Source organism: Zeugodacus cucurbitae, chromosome 3 (assembly GCF_028554725.1).
Source record: "Zeugodacus cucurbitae isolate PBARC_wt_2022May chromosome 3, idZeuCucr1.2, whole genome shotgun sequence".
Taxonomy (NCBI): domain Eukaryota; kingdom Metazoa; phylum Arthropoda; class Insecta; order Diptera; family Tephritidae; genus Zeugodacus; species Zeugodacus cucurbitae.
In genome coordinates this window covers 33,071,930-33,089,647 of record NC_071668.1, presented here as the reverse complement: position 1 = coordinate 33,089,647, position 17,718 = coordinate 33,071,930, and the positions used below count along the sequence as shown (strand labels likewise).

Here is a 17,718-nt window from a genome sequence, read left to right as displayed (position 1 = left end):
GAAGACAGAAATGCCACGAGAAAGTCATAAAAATAAAATTATAGCTTCTTTATGTGAAAATCATGCATTGGCTCTATTAAGAGTTGAATCAAGTGAGTATTTGCATCCATTTCTTCATTAAATACAAATATTTATACTTTGCCAGGTGACGAAGAAGACGAAGTTATTGGAAGTTTTTTGATCAGCATGAGCTGTTTGCTGAGCAACAGAAGAAGCGTTCATTTCGGCTTACCAAAATGTTCCAGTTGACAGCGAAATGTGCTAAGGAATCTTGACGAAAGCAGATTCAAATAGATGCTTCGTGTTCGCCCGGAGAAATGCGAAAGTATCTTGGAATTAATTAAAAATGACGCTGTTTGTAAGACAAGTTCAAGTGCTTCACAACTTCCAATCGAACTGCAACACAAAATAGTGCTGTATCGGTTGGGATCTTCCGGCGATGGACAATCTGTTCGCAAAGTGGCTTCCTTATTTGGTGTGGGTGATGGAGGCACTATTAAAAATGTAACGCAACGAATTTTTAAAGCCATATTGCGATTAAAAAATGAGTTTTTATACTGGCCCAATGAAAGAGAAAGATTGGAAATTGTGTCCGCAATTGCGAAAGAAAAGCCAGGGTATGTAGGTTACATCGATGGTTCAATATTCTGTAAAACTACAAGCGATTTGTGACTATAAATTGCGCATAAGATAGGTGACGATTGGTTACCCAGGCAGTGTACATGACGCGAAAATATTTTCAAATTGTTCACTAGCAAAGCATCGGGAACGATTCTTGTCGACATCACAGTGAGTCGCGGGAGATAGTGCCTATCCACTGAAACCATATTTAATAACGCCCTTCCGGTAAAACAGTGTTGAACATAGAAAAGAAGAAAGGGATTTATTCAACGCGTATTTTTCCAAATACCGTGTACGAATTGAGAATTGTTTTGGTCTTTTGAAAGACAAATTCGGTAGTTTAATGGAGTTTAAATTTAGAATGCTTTCAACGTCAAATAAGAAGGAATGCAATGACTGGATTATGGTGTGTTGTATTCTACACAACATGTTAATCAGTTTCGATATAGATAATGTTAGATGAAGTTTTGATGCCTCAATTCCCATTATCATCAGAAAATAATATGAGAAATTGCTTGCTTCGTTATATACAAAATCAAAATATTTAATACTTATACACATATGTATATGCATTTGTTCTTTAATCATACAAGTTAATAAAAATGCATGATTATTTTGCTTAATTATAATCCAACTATATTTTTGATTTTGGTTCTTTTATTTTGGGTTAAGTACATTTATCATTTCATTTTCGTATTCTTCAAAAGGAACTAACTGTTAATATCACAACAAAACTTATACATAAAAACTTCATTTAAAACATAAAAAAACACATAATAATAAAAATAAATTCATAACAAAAGTGAACTAAAAATGTAGTGCATTGTAAAATTATTTATATTTTAGCCTAAGCTCTTCCATTGCCAACCTCTCCTGCATTTGTAATTTAATTTTTTCAATTTCAAATAAAAAAAAAATAATGGCCACAATTAAAAAAAAAAAGAGATTTCCTTAAAATAATTTACTTTTTATTTGTGTCGCCTTCCATACTTCCTGTGCCTGTCGACCCTTCCCACCCCTTTGCTTTGTTATAATTAGTGCGCATATTGCGTACTTTTGCGCGCACTACTTTCCATCCTACCGTCAGCTGCGTGTCTTCGATGAAACGACCATAAAAGCTTTGAGCCGTTGGTTTCTTAAAAAAAAAATTATTTGACTTTGTTTGGTTTTTTTTTAAATTAAAATGACAAACCTCGAAACTTCTATTTTCCATTAGCAACTACACAAGCGCTTTTTCTTCTGCCGCATTCCACTTATGTACCGGGTTGAAACGGCGGCGTTTTGTTTTACACTGCAATAAAATCATTTGCAACCACATAAACATCAAAATATTTTCATATTTCACTTATACTCAACTTAATTTACCTGAATATCGTGGTTTCCTTCCATATTAATAACGAAATTTATTAAATTTATTAATTTCAAACAATTAAACGCCAATAATAAGAAAGTAAACAAATACAGCTGATAGAATAGCGAACTCAAGAAACATACCACGCAGTGTTGTATCAGTCATATTTTAATTTTGCATGTGAAACAGCAACAGTGTTGGTATGACAGTCATAAAAAATATGACAATATGACGATATGACGATATGATACACTATGACACCTTGTGAATACCCTAACTATTTTTTCGCGTCAATATCAATTTTAAATCATATGCAATGCATGATTTTGTCTTTGAAAAACAACGGTGCAGCGATAAGCAACGAAAAGAGGTTTTCAGTCCTGTCTAGGTTTGCTTGTCTTTTTTATTCGGTGGGGGTTACACCATTGTGTACGTTACACCATTGTGTACTAGTTCCTTACAATACATAATACGATTTACAGTACTTATATTTGATATAATAAGCTTAAGAGCCACCGCTAAAGTGTCTTTCCCGCTTAAATGCCTGTAATATTTATCCTTAGGCGCTGAGTTCAACATGTTCGATATCTGGGGCCTTGAAAAGTTATAGTCCGTTTTCGACAATTTTTTCACAAGTGAAGCCAGAGATGATATGCACCTTTTGTGTAAAGTTTTATTCCGCTATCTTCATTGGTTTCTTATGTAAATATTATAGAGTGAAGGAATAAGATGGAATTCAAAATTGAGTTATAAGGAATGTAATCGTGTCAAGGTGTCAAGAAAATATTATATACCGAATTTCATTGAAATCTGTCGAGTAGTTCCTGAGATATGGTTTTTGACCCATAAGTGGGCGACGCCACGCCCATTTTCCATTTTGTAAAAAAATCTGAGTGCAGCTTCCTTCTGCTATTTCTTCTATAAAATTTAATGTTTCTGACGTTTTTCGTTAGTGAGTTAACGCACTTTTAGTCATTTTCAACCTAACCTTTGTATGGAGGTGGGCGTCGTTATTATCCGATTTCAACTATTTTCATGGTGTGTGGTGGGGAACGTAACAGAACCGACTGCAGAAATTTTGGTTTATATAGCTTTATTAGTTTGCGAGATATATACAAATAACCGATTTGAGGGCGGGGCCACGCCCACTTCCCCAAAAAAAAATACATCCACATATGGCCCTTACTAGGACGATCCTTTGTACCAAATTTTACTTTTATAACTTTATTTATGGGTTAGTTATAACACTTTATGTGTTTTTGGTTTTCGCCATTTTGTGGGCGTGGCAGTGGTCCGATTTTGCATTTTTGAAAGCAACCCTCTGACGGTCCCAAGGAACATGTGTGCCAAGTTTCGTCAAGATATCTCAATTTTTACTCAAAGTATCCGCACGGACGGACGGACAGGCAGACATTCGGATTTCGACTCGTCTCATCGCTCTGATCATTTTGATATATATAACCCTATATCTAACTCGTTTAGTTTTAAGACTTACAAACAACCGTTATGTGAACAAAACTATAATACTCTCTTAGCAACTTTTGTTGAAAGAGTATAATAAATAATCAAAATGGAAATAAAATAATAGTGGTACTCATTTAACGTCGTAAACGTATGGCAACATCGCAAAATTACAATATCGTAAAACGGCTGTTAATTTTTACATGCATTTCATTTTACGACAATCTTGCAAATATGCGAGGCCTTTTTCAGTGGCATTCATGGCATGCTTACAATTAATTCACAATAAGCTGATATTACCACAATATTGCTAAAGAGCGCTCATTTAACATTTGTTGCCATATTGCAAATTTACTATATTTATATCATTGCAACGTTAAATGAGTACCACTAATATATATAAAAGCATTGTATGCATGTGTACAATCGCACCATACGTCTTGCTCGCTGTGAAGTCAGCAAGCAACTTATTGCACGGACACTCAGTGTGCACTGATCTAGATGTGTTTTTTAGAGTACTTCAAAGATTTTGATGTTATGAGAGATTCCGTCGAAACCAATAGAGCGTGTATTAAGTCTTCCATAGTGTGGAGTATCGAGGTTTTCCGAGTGTGGTTCAGCCTATAATTGTGTAAATCTTTGGTTCTTGCTTCAAGCGCCATTTCGAACATCATTCCTATTGGTAACGAAACATTTTCAATAATATCTGCGCCATATATTAAAATTTTGTGAATCGATGGGGGCTTGGGGGCTGGGATAAATATTACAGTTTCGCTCTTTAGCACCATATTGCATTAATTTATAAGAGCTCCATCTAAAAAGAGCCTCCATCTAAAAATAGAGTCACAGCTTCCTCTGGAGTGTAAGGAATACGAGTTTTTGCGTCTTCATCTAAACTTTTAATAATTTTTGAAGCTGTTGCCGATTCTGAGCTCATTATTCAAACAACCTGCGAAGCATTCCTTTTCCAGCCTTATAGAGACTTACGCGCGCTGCTACCATTAACTCATCGTGCGAAGTTTTATCAACTACTGGCGACATTTTTTTATACTCTCGCAACAAAAGTTGCTAAGAGAGTATTATAGTTTTGTTCACATAACGGTTGTTTGTAAGTCATAAAACTAAACGAGTTAGATATAGGTTTATATATATCAAAATGATCAGGATGACGAGACGAGTTGAAATCCAGATGTCTGTCTGTCCGTCCGTCTGTCCGTGCAACGGAAAACTTGAGTAAATATTGAGATATCTTAACGAAACTTGGAACACGTATTCCTCGGCACCCTGAGGAGGTTGCTTTCGAAAATGGGCAAAATCGGACCATTGCCACGCCCATAAAATGGCGAAAACCAAAAACCTATAAAGTGTCATAACTAAGCCATAAATAAAGTTATGACCTCGCCCTCAACTAGGTTTTTTTGTATATAACTCGCAAACCAATAAATCTATATAAACCAAACTTTCTGCAGTCGTTTCTTTTAGCCGTTTCCTTAAACAGTCCAAATATGAAAGAAATCGAATAATAACCACGTCCATCTCTCATACAAAGGTTAGGTTGAAAATGACTAAAAGTGGGTTAACTCACTAACCAAAAACGTCAGAAACACTAAATTTTACATAAGAAATAGCAGAAAGAAGCTGCACTCAGACAAAATGAAAAATGGGCGTGGCATCGCCCACTTATGGGTCAAAAACCATATCTCAGGAACTACTCGACAGATTTCAATGAAATTCGGTACATAATACCTTGACACCCTGGTGACACATGCGAAAAATGGATGAAATCGGTTCATAACCACGACAACTTCCCATATAACTCAAATTTGAATTTCATCTGATTCCTTCACTTTATAATGTATACATAAGGAACCAATGAATATAGCGGAATAAAACTTTACACCAGTAGTGCATATAATCTCTGGCTTCACTTGAGAAAAAATTGTCGAAAACGGACTATAACTTTTCAAGGCCCTTGTTATCGAACATGTTGAACTCCGCGCCTAAGGGTAAATTTTAACCGAAAATATGGATAAATCTCTCTGATAATTTAATGTAATTCAGAGGAAATTGTTTTCTTCTAATAGTGTGTCACTGTTCCAAAAATTATTAAAATCGGATAATAACATCTCCTTGTTCCCATATATCTAATTATAGGTTTTTCAAAAATACGGTGGGCTTTAATCTGCATATATGTATTGGTTAATATGTGAGATATCTTAGCGAAATTAAGTGAGTGTATAGTCTTGGATATAGAGTACCTTACTGGTGAAAATGAATGAAATCGGTTCAGGAATTACCTCAGCCCTCATATACTATATAGGACAATTTTCGTTATTCTATTAAACTTTATGCCGAATTTATAGGTAAATTTGTATGTTATGTAAATAAAATTTCTTCAATAAATTGCTAGAGTATAAAATGTTCGGTTGCACCCGAACTTAGCCTTTCCTTACTTGTTTTTATTTGAGTTTTAGTAGCACACTCTGAAAAAGGTTTTTGTTTACGTTGATCAAAGGCTGCTTCAGGGAAAATAAGATCTCCATTTAACCATTCCTTATTTCACTCTTCATACAAGCCATCATCCTGTGACTCATTTTCCACTTCTCCACCAATTTACTAGCAAAATTTGTTAACTGTAAATTTGCAACTATAAGACTCACAAGTGCGGGAATATTTTAAAATGTTGACAAAACTTTGTTTTAAACCAAATTTATGAATATGAAAAGAATAGATTTTTGACAAGGAATTCAGAATTTTATTTGTTACATCAATATGATTATACATTTTAAACTTAAAAATAAAAATTTTTATCAACTCCCAACAAACACTGGAATTGAAATTCTCAAACGTTGGAGAAAATATTAATTTTCAATTTGAAGTTCAACATTTATGCAATTTGAAAGACAACATTTTCTCAAACGTTTCTCAAAGTCTATTTCTCAAATCTGTTTCCAACATTTTACAATTTGAAAGCCAACATTTTCTCAAAGGTTATTTCTCAAATTTGTTTCCAACATTTGACAATTTGATAAAAATCATTTTCTCAAATATATGGCATGCCGTTTCGTTCCGTTCAATAATCAATCAATCATCTGTCAAAAAGTATTCATAATTAAAAAAACGTAATCGTGATGTGCAGTAATTTTGAAGAATAAAAGTGAGAGGAAGTATAATGTTATAAATATTTGTTATAATTGTGATATTTCGAACAGAAAATGCATACTACAAAGAAAATAAAAAGTGAAGTGAGGCATATATTTGACTTGCTCACAGATAGTGATGGAGTAGGGAAAAATAAAAGCATGGAGATCCCAGGTGTAGATGCGGCTATGGAGGAAAGTCCTTCTACTTCCAATAGGGTGGAATATGAGTTTAGTGATATAGAAAGTGAAGATTCCGTATATGAGGAATCCAACCTAAACGTGACAAACACTTCAGTTAGGAAAGAGCTAGCGGAGTGTTCGGTCAAATTTAATATTTCCACCGTTGCAACTAGTAGTCTGTTAGGAATTCTACAAAAATATATTAGAGATATTCCAAAGGATGCACGAACTTTAAAGTGTACTCCTAAGATTCCACCCGTGGAGAAAATGGGAACAGGAGAGTATATTCACTACGGCATAGAAGACTCCCTGACAGATTTTTTATTGAGGAAATCATTTGATTCCACCGAAATTCACCTCAACATTAATATTGATGGCCTTCCACTCGCAAAAAGTTCAAATTTGCAAGCTTGGCCCATTTTAATAAATGTAAATGGGGAACCAGTTGTCATGGTTGTGGGAGCATATTGCGGAAATAGTAAGGCACTCTGCCCGAACATCTTCTTGAAAAGATTTGTGGATGAGTTGTTGTACTTATTAGAACATGGTTTAAACTTCAATGGTAAACATTTTTCAATTTATTGCCGGTCTTTTATTTGTGATGCTCCAGCAAGATCCTATGTATTAGGTGTTAAAGGATATACTGGCTTTTTTTGTTGCTTAAAATGCACTCAAAAAGGTGAATCTGTAGGACATCGGATAATTTTCCGTAGTGCAACAGATGCAGATTTTCGCTCACGAAATAATGTAAATCATCATAAAATATTGGATCAAATAGCTATTGAAAAGTTACCAATCGACATTGTGAAGTCATTTCCATATGACTATATGCATGTGGTGTGTTTAGGTGTCATGAAAAGCTTACTTCTTGGCTGGATTAGGCACAAAAATAGATTGTATTCTTTAAAACCAGCCCAAATTAATTCATTAAATTCTAAAATACTCTTTTTAAGTAATCAAGTTCCCAAGGAATTTGCACGACATCCACGTTCCCTACAAGAAATTGAGAGGTTTAAGGCTACAGAACTAAGGCAGTTTCTATTATATACCGGAATTGTTTTACTAGCTGATATTTTAGACGCTGAAAGGTACAATCACTTTTTGCTACTTAGTTTGGGTATGCGAATTTTATTAAATGAAACCTCTTGCACCGAAAATAATGAGTGTGCGAAAATTCTTTTAATATTTATAATCGTTTAGTTGAGGAAAGTTTGTTCAGTAATGATAATTTTGAGGTTGCAAATGTAAAGCAAAATCAGCCAATGAAATCAATAAACACAAATTCATTTTATTTATCCTTAAAAATGCCAGATAATTTTTACAACATAAAAAATAAGATTTTTAAAGTCATACATTTTTCACAGGAAAATGGTGTATCAAAAATTTCATCCGTGGAAGTTATCAATTTGAATGACTTCTTTATTACACCAATAAAATCATCAAACTTTAATATAAGATATTGCTCTGCTTTACAATTTTCAAGTTGCGTCTATCAGCATTTAGCGGAAGAAATATCACAAAAAATGATCTTGCTTAGTAATTTTGAATGTAGTCAATATGTATTTATTCCTCTTATTCACAATTAGATGGATTTCAATAGCTCGTTTATATCGATTGGATGTGAGCAAACCACTAAATCAAGTAAGTAGTTAATACAATATCGTTTTTTTGAAGTGGTTTTAACATTTTAATTAAATCGTAGATTTTGACGACTTAAATAGCAAACTGGATAGTCTGGATAAGAAGGTAGAAGATTTGTTAAAAGGCACATATATATATTTATATAGTTATTGCACATATGCATATGATAATTTCGATAATTTCAGAACATCATACAACTCAAAAGCTTCTGAAGAGAGTATTGGAAGAAGTTAAATCGACCTCACATAATGCTACAAAAAAAAGAAATAAAATTTTGCCACAAAAACCTTTTGCAGAAGCGCATGATTTCGCTACTTTTGAAGACAAAATTCAATCTTCCGAAACAAAATTTAACGATTTGGTAAATTCTCATTTATATTATTACATCAATAATTTGTCTATATATATTTTATAGGTGGCTGAAGCATCCAATTCGAACAAATTTGTTAAAATGGCTTGGCGAAAAGTTTTTACGGACGATGTTGCCCAGATATACTGCTGGAAAGGAACGAAGACGAAAAAACCGGCAAGAGCACTTAGTGTGACGACAGCATTAAGGCGTAATATTTATTTTATTGCTTTATTCTTATTTGTAATTTTTTTCTATTATAGAGGCATACCATCAAAAATTCCCTACCGCTGCCACGGATATGGAATTCGAGCGGACTACATTGAATTTTTTCCAACACGCCAGCAACAGAATAAAAAAAGAATTGAATACGAAAACAAAAAGAATATGTCATCGGTAATCGTAAATTAATTAGTTCTTATATTATTGCGCTGCAATTTTAATTTTAATTTTGTAAGTTGTAATTGGATTATTTTTAAGTTTTGTACTGAAATTAACTTTTTCGTTTGTTTCCTTATCTTAAGGATGTACATTATTTTCGTTAATTTAAATTAAAAAATGAATTTTTGTTACGTTACCATTGTTTAGTGCAAACAAAAAACTCCTCTGCATTACTTTCAATTACTCCGAAAAGTAATAGAACAGTAATGCAAAGGAGATAAGCCGACCGAAACCAACTTCACTAATTTTTACAACAAACATTATACGAAGAAAAAGAAGACATCTTTGGAAGGATCCGAACAAAACACCCGCGCTTTTTCTGAAGTGAACCAAACACACAAATTCAATATACAGTGAAATAAATCAAATGCAAGATTCAAAACACAAGTTTATTACACAAAAAGGAAAGTGAACAACAATTCAACAATCACTTGGAGAATAACTCGGAGAGCATATCCCTCACAATCACAACATTCAACACCATACAACACAAGAAGGAAAAATCATACGCAAAACTTATTGACTAAATAGTTATATACTAACACTAAATTAAAGTTACATTGTATTTAAACATATTAACAATTATTGTACATATATACACATACACCCTTCAAAACTTAATGTACACTTTATTTTAAACAAAATACACTGAATTATTATAACGTTGAATTCCAAAATTATAACTTTTCTTTAAAACCGTAAATCGGCCCCGTTCGTCGTAAGCCGACATTTTGATCCATCGAGCCGCGATAATTTAAAGAAAAGTTCTTCGTGGGAATTCACCCGACATCAAAATCATCGTTGGAATTACATCACGGAAACATAGTGTACCCAACAAAAAGCTTGCATGCCGAACACCACCAATAGGACACAAAAATATTAAATAAATACCTTACACTATCCAGAAAGGCAAAAACTGTAAGTGCGACCCATATTTATTATACTTATTTATGTCAAAAGTGCTAATAAAAAGTGTTAAATTTTCAATTTTCAAATTGTGTGCTGAAGGGTTCTTAAATTCAATTTATTTGACTATTGAGTTTAACTAAGTTTTTATTGCATTAATTACTTGTGTACATACATAAATACACCCGAAAGAAGAAGTGCAAGAATAAAATACATAATTGGTTATTGCACTCTTCTAGTAACAAAAATAATAAATACTTAAATAAATATACACAATCGCACTCACCTACTTTTATACCTACGAACTAGCGAACTAGTTCGTATACGAATTGTTAGTGGCGGACTAATAGCGAGCAGCATATAATAGAACGACCAACGACCCAACAGGAAATTTGAACGGTGACCCAAAAGGAAAAATTGCGATCATTCAATAAAATTTTGCGGTTCAAATTTAATCATCTATTTTGCGTATAGATTATAAACATATTTTTCTATTTCAAATATTAAAACTTTTAACACTTAAAAAAAAAAAAAAAAAAAAAAAAAAAAAAAAAAAAATTATTCTAGTTATTCTAAATTCATTCTCCACCCAATTTATCAAACTATTTCTTCTACCTCAAACAATACCCACCCCTCCAACTAAAATGGAAGATTTCGAATTCACCACAACCGATTTAATCGAATTTGTGGAAGATTATTTCCAGACTCACACTGAAGAGGAAACTGTTTACACTCTCGAGATCAAAAGAGTCGAACTCAACTCGCTTTACGAGGAAGCGAAAAAAGCACATGCTGCAATTCGCAGACTTTCTCGCGAAACCCAAGAAACCATCGACTTTAATAAAGTCAAAGATAGATATAAAAAATGCTATCAAATGTACCTCTCTTGTTTAGCATCAATTAATGAAAATGTCGATTTACGTAAAACACAGGTGTCAAACCAACCTATAAAGGAAAGACCCTCTGAAGCCACAGCAATAGATTTCAGCCCCAAAGTTCATCTACCACCATGCGACACTGACATTTTCTACGGAGATTATACAAATTGGCCCACTTTTCGGGACATGTTTACAGCATTGTATATCCGTAACCCGACAATTAGCAATGTCGAAAAACTTTTCCACCTTACTCAGAAGACCCGAGGTGAAGCAAGAGAGGCAATTAAAAACACACCCCTTACAAATGATGGTTTCATACTGGCCTGGAAAAATCTTGTCGACCAGTATGAAAATAAAAGGATGCAGGTGAACACCCAATTGAAGACTCTGTTTAGCTTACCCGATGTAACCCAAGAAACAGGCTGCGCTATAAAAGCCCTACAACGTGCGGTTAATAACGTTTTAACTAATTTAACAAATCTGGATATAAACACCCAAAATTGGGACCCGATATTAATATATCTTTGTTGTTCAAAACTACCAAAACAGACGTTAGAAGCATTTGAATATACCCTATCAGATAATACCACTATACCCACATGGTCAAATTTCGACACCTTAACATAAATACATAAATACAAAACCCTCGAATCTGTTGGAAATTTCAAGGCTTCATTAGCAAAACCCCACTCATCTCATCCTAGTTCAGTAAAAAAGACAGACGAAAAGAAGTTTAACACATTTCATGTTAACGTGTCTAAAAATCAAATAGCTGAACCCTCAAACCACCGAAAAGGTAATAATTACACTAATTCTCAACCCTACCCGGACTCAGATAGTTGCAAACTTTGCAAAAACCATCATCCAATTCGTGAATGCCCCAAATTTTTAGCAATGAATGTGGAGACCCGTATTTCTACAATCAAAAGGTACGGTTATTGCTACAATTGTTTAGCTACATCACACAGCTACAAGAATTGTATCAGTAAATACTCATGCCGTAAATGTCACAAAAAACATAATACCCTGATACATAAAGAAATTAGACCTCAACCTGAATCAACCCCGGAAACCCCAAAAGCGACCAGTTCAACTGCTGCTACCACGGCAAATACCACAACACCTACCCAAAATTCAAATCAGCAAGCCTACACCACAACGATACAGTCCACTGAACTCTCAACACAAGACCCACACAACCCAAGTAGGAAGCAGATATTATTGGGTACTGCAATGGTACAAGTAGAACATAATGGTCAGCGATTTTCAGCAAGAGCTCTTATAGATTCAGGATCAGAGGCGACATTTATATCTCAAAGACTTCAACGAAGTCTGGATATACCCACCCACTCTGTATCAGCACAAGTGACTGGACTAAACAATGCGGTTTCAGCAACACTTACGAAAATTTGTAATATAACGCTTTGTTCACACACAAATGCAAATTATAGAATATCAACTCAGGCATTCATTCTGAATAGCCTTACCGATAATTTACCCTCATACCCGATAGACCCTACTCTGTGCCTAAAGAACCTCGGCTTCACGCTAGCAGATGCACAATTCCACAAACCAAGACCCGTGGATATATTAATTGGTAGCGATATCTACCCAAATATCATACTAAGTGGAGTAAAACGAAATATTTTAGGCTCACTCCTAGCCCAAGAAACGAAATTTGGATGGATTTTATCCGGACCCATTACCCAACCCACCCAAAACTCTTCAATAGTATCATTTCACAATAAAATGAACCCTGAGTATCTACTCACACGCTTTTGGGAGGTGGAGGAAATCCCAAAGGATTCCATAATTTCAACAGCAGATAAATTTTGTGAGGAAAATTACGAAAAAACAACCCGACGTAACTCAAATGGGCGCTATGTAGTAACCCTGCCATTCAAAGAACCCACAAATATTGATATTGGACAATCTAGACACATAGCATTAGCTCAATTCCTCAGAAATGAAAGGTCTTTACTCAAAAGACCCGATGTAAAGGCCGAATATGATAAAGCAATTATGGAATATTTGGAACTTGGACATATGAAAAAGGTCAAAAATGAACCCGCAGATAAAGCGACGCAATATTACTTACCACATCACGCAGTCATTAAACCCGACCGTATTACTACGAAATTGCGTGTGGTATTTAATGCGTCTTGCCCCACGTCAAATCACAAAAGTTTAAATGACATTTTACACATCGGACCCACTTTACAAAAAGACCTAGTGATTCTAATCACAAACTGGAGACTCTTCCAATTCGTTTTTAATGCGGACATTCAAAAAATGTACCGACAAATATTAGTGGACCCTAAACACACTCGGTTCCAAAGGATCCTCTTCAGAAAGACCCCGGAAGACACTATAGAAGACTTCGAACTCCAAACGGTTACGTTCGGCATAAACTGCGCACCATACCTAGCAATCCGAACCCTCATGAAGTTAGCCGATGATGTACAGGAAACTCACCCATTAGCAGCGAAAATTCTGCGTCAAGAAATGTATGTGGACGACGTTTTAGCAGGAACCCATGACATAACCACCGCAAAATCTGCACGAGATGAACTAATTTCTGCTCTACAACTCCCAGGATTCGCTTTAAGAAAATGGACCTCAAATCACCCACATATTCTCAAAGGACTTCCACACGATCATCTATTAGATACAGAAACTCTCAACCTTTCTGAACCCGGAAACACAAAAACACTAGGAATTCGATGGAATTCAAAAAAGGATTCATTCTTCTTTCGCGTGGACCCAATGGAGAAAAGACCCGCATATACCAAACGTGAAGTTTTATCAGCCATAGCAAAATTATTTGACCCAGCTGGTTGGCTTAGTCCCATTATAATATCGGCAAAAATAATTATGCAACAAATATGGCTTGATAAATCTGACTGGGATGAAAGTTTAAAGCCACTCACCCTTCATCGATGGAATAGCTTTGTGAAAGAATCTGAAAATATAAATCAAATCGAGATACCTCGTTGGACTCACTTCTCTCCGTCAGCAATCATCGAATTTCACGGTTTCTCCGATGCCTCAGAGAAAGCATATGCTGCAACACTATTCATACGAGTCTTAATTGGTGACAAAATATGGACAACTCTCTTAGTATCAAAGACTAGAGTTGCTCCTATTAAAACCCTATCGCTACCCAGATTGGAACTCTGCGGAGCTGTTCTGCTAGCCAATCTTACTAAGTCTACTCTAACCCAATTAAACTTAATCCAATATAAAAATTATTTCTGGACAGACTCTACAATAGTTCTAGCTTGGTTAAGCAAACCACCCTGTTCATGGACCACATTCGTTTCTCACCGAGTCGCTGCGATTGCCGAGAAAGTCGGAGTCGAAAATTGGCACCATGTCGAGAGTCAAGACAATCCCGCAGATTTGGCAAGTCGAGGATGCACACCCACGGAACTTATAAATTGCAACCTTTGGTGGCAAGGACCCGAATGGCTACAACGTAGAAAAGAAGAATTTCCAATAACTGAAAATTCCTACAACACTACCCTAGAATACAAAACAGTTAAGACGTTTGCGATTACGACACAAGAGGATATTCTTGAAAGGTTTTCCTCACTACCCAGAGCTATTCGTACTATCGCATACGTATTCAGGTTTTGTTCAAACGCCTCACCAAGGAGACGAGAAACTCAGTACTCAAACCATGAGATCACCCCTGAAGAATTTAAAATTACACGAATGAAGCTAATCATTCAGGCCCAAAAAACGTATTTCCAAGAAGAATATGACGCTCTAACCCATAAGACCCAAATACACAAAAAAAGTGCATTACTAACACTAAACCCATTCATTGACCCTAAAGGAATCATGAGAATTGATGGCAGATTAAGCAATTCTGCAGCACTAACTTACAACGAACGTCACCCAATTTTACTATCCTATAGTAGTCGTATATCCAAACTACTAACCCAATTTACCCACTTAGTAACCCTACACGGCGGAAATCAACTAGTTCTTCGACTCTTACGAACAGAATTTTGGATACCCAAACTAAAGGTGCTGATCAAAACCACTATACATCAGTGCAAAACTTGTATCATACACAGAAATACTCAACAAACCCAAATAATGGCAGCGCTCCCAATGGAAAGAACAACACTAACCCGACCATTTGTTACTACAGGTATCGACTTTGCCGGACCCTATGACATAAAAAACTACACTGGGAGAGCATGTCTAATTACCAAAGGCTATGTATGTGTATTTGTATGTTTCTCGACTAAGGCAATCCATCTCGAACCCGTCAGCGATCTCACTACCCAAGCATTTTTAGCAGCATTCACCCGTTTCTTCTCCAGGCGTGGATGTCCCGCCAATCTTTATTCCGACAACGGAACAAACTTTGTAGGAGCTTCGCAGTTATTGACCAAAGATCGGCGAGAATTCTTTACAACACTTCGAACTCGAGTTACAACTCTACATAGTCATCAATACATCTCATGGCACTTCAATCCACCAGGAGCTCCGCATATGGGTGGATTATGGGAAGCAGGCGTTAAAAGTTTTAAAACCCATTTAAAAAAGATCGCCAAAGCGCAGAAATTTACATTCGAAGAATTTGCTACCATATTAACCCGCATCGAAAGTTGTTTAAACTCTCGCCCAATAAGTCCTACAAACGACGACTCATCAGACTTGGAACCATTGACTCCAGGACACTTCCTAATAGGTACTCCACTACTAACACCAGCTGAACCCAATTTAGAGGATGCTAACTTAAGCATCGTTAACAGATGGCAAAAATTGAAAATACTCTACCAACATTTCTGTAAAAGATGGAAGGAAGAATACCTTATGGAACTCCACAGACGTTACAAATGGAAATACCCGCAGCGTAACGTTGAAATAAACGATCTTGTTGTCATTAGAAACGAAAACACATCACCAAACGAGTGGAAATTAGGCCGAATCGAAAAGGTGTTTTTCGGTTTGGACAATAAAACACGAGTGGTTGAAATCCGAACTGCTCAAGGCACAATAACCCGACCCATTACTAAAATTGTAATTTTAAGTACAAACTAACTTAACATTTTTTTTTCTTTTTAGAGAAATGGCTCCAACCACCATTAAGACATTAAATGCTCGACGAAATAGTCTAACGTCTACCATACTATCTCGTGGTGTAAGACGTAGTATTACACCAACACCAGAAGACGAAACAATGTCTCGACACATACAACGTTTTCATTCAACTCTACCCACTATCCGTGAAGAAAATGATAGCGATCTCCATACGACCCGAAAAACCATAACCCACCGAAGAACAACTCATCGTCATATTGCTTGCGGATTGTGCAAAAAGGATCACCGGTTAGCCACTTGTACCATGTACTTGTCGGTTAACATATACAAAAAGTACGAAGCTGTGATCAAACACCGCTATTGTGTTAATTGTTTAGCCAGATCCCACAGGACGGAAGGATGCACCAGTAAGAACCGATGCTCCACTTGCAATGGGAAGCACCATACAACCCTACATGGTCACCCAAGGTTATACACAGCTAACGAAGTAAAAGTCGTTGAGAAAACAAGATCTCCAATAGAAACCCGATTACCATCCTTACTGGCTAAACAAACACTAATACCCACAACGATTATCCGTTTGAAATGCGATGGTATGTGGCACAAAGTTCGAGCCATCTTAAACCCGACCCTCAAAATAACAAATATAGCGGCCGATCTAGTTAAAAAATTGAAACTACCTATCATATACCTAAACACATATCGTATCTGTAACATTCAAATTGGATCAATCAACGATGACAAGTTTCGTTCGGAGTGCAACTCTATTATCACGCAGCAGTTACCCAAAAAACCCTATGAGCAGGACTTAAGTGACGATATTCAAACACGGTTTGATCTCTTAGTCCTCGCTGACCCTTATTTTTACAACAACGGAGAACTAATGATAGAAATTGGAGCGGATATATACCCACATATCATCCGAAGCGGATTGTATATCCCCGATAATAGTACGGTGGTAGCACAAAATACAGCCTTCGGCTGGACCCTCACTGGAACTCTATAATAGCGAATAAACCTAAGTATTATCAGTCAATTTACTATCATTACTCACATAGAACTCTATCAAGTATACCCCACTAATCCCACTTATTTCGCAGATACTGCAAGGCGGCCGGAATGTTTAGTGCAAACAAAAAACTCCTCTGCATTACTTTCAATTACTCCGAAAAGTAATAGAACAGTAATGCAAAGGAGATAAGCCGACCGAAACCAACTTCACTAATTTTTACAACAAACATTATACGAAGAAAAATAAGACATCTTTGGAAGGATCCGAACAAAACACCCGCGCTTTTTCTGAAGTGAACCAAACACACAAATTCAATATACAGTGAAATAAATCAAATGCAAGATTCAAAACACAAGTTTATTACACAAAAAGGAAAGTGAACAACAATTCAACAATCACTTGGAGAATAACTCGGAGAGCATATCCCTCACAATCACAACATTCAACACCATACAACACAAGAACGAAAAATCATACGCAAAACAGGTCAATAAAATAAATATATACTAACACTAAATTAAAGTTACATTGTATTTAAACATATTAACAATTATTGTACATATATACACATACACCCTTCAAAACTTAATGTACACTTTATTTTAAACAAAATACACTGAATTATTATAACGTTGAATTCCAAAATTATAACTTTTCTTTAAAACCGTAAATCG

At 35.6% G+C, this 17,718-nt stretch overlaps 1 protein-coding gene and 1 long non-coding RNA gene across 2 annotated transcripts; one reads left to right on the top strand and one right to left on the bottom strand.

Moving 5' to 3' along the window:
- Window positions 1-1,344: 1,344 nt before the first annotated feature.
- LOC128920366 (uncharacterized) lies at window positions 1,345-2,412 on the bottom strand. The gene is made up of 3 exons (XR_008470429.1): window positions 1,987-2,412; window positions 1,814-1,912; window positions 1,345-1,756 (listed from the first exon to the last, which is right to left on the bottom strand). It is a non-coding gene; the product is annotated as an uncharacterized LOC128920366 (long non-coding RNA).
- A 9,453-nt stretch (window positions 2,413-11,865) lies between these two features.
- Window positions 11,866-16,523, top strand: LOC128920118 (uncharacterized). Its single transcript, XM_054226614.1, has 3 exons — window positions 11,866-14,555; window positions 16,057-16,348; window positions 16,410-16,523. The coding sequence occupies exons 1-3, from the start codon at window positions 11,866-11,868 to the stop codon at window positions 16,521-16,523; spliced, it is 3,096 nt and encodes a 1,031-aa protein (XP_054082589.1).
- Window positions 16,524-17,718: the final 1,195 nt, after the last annotated feature.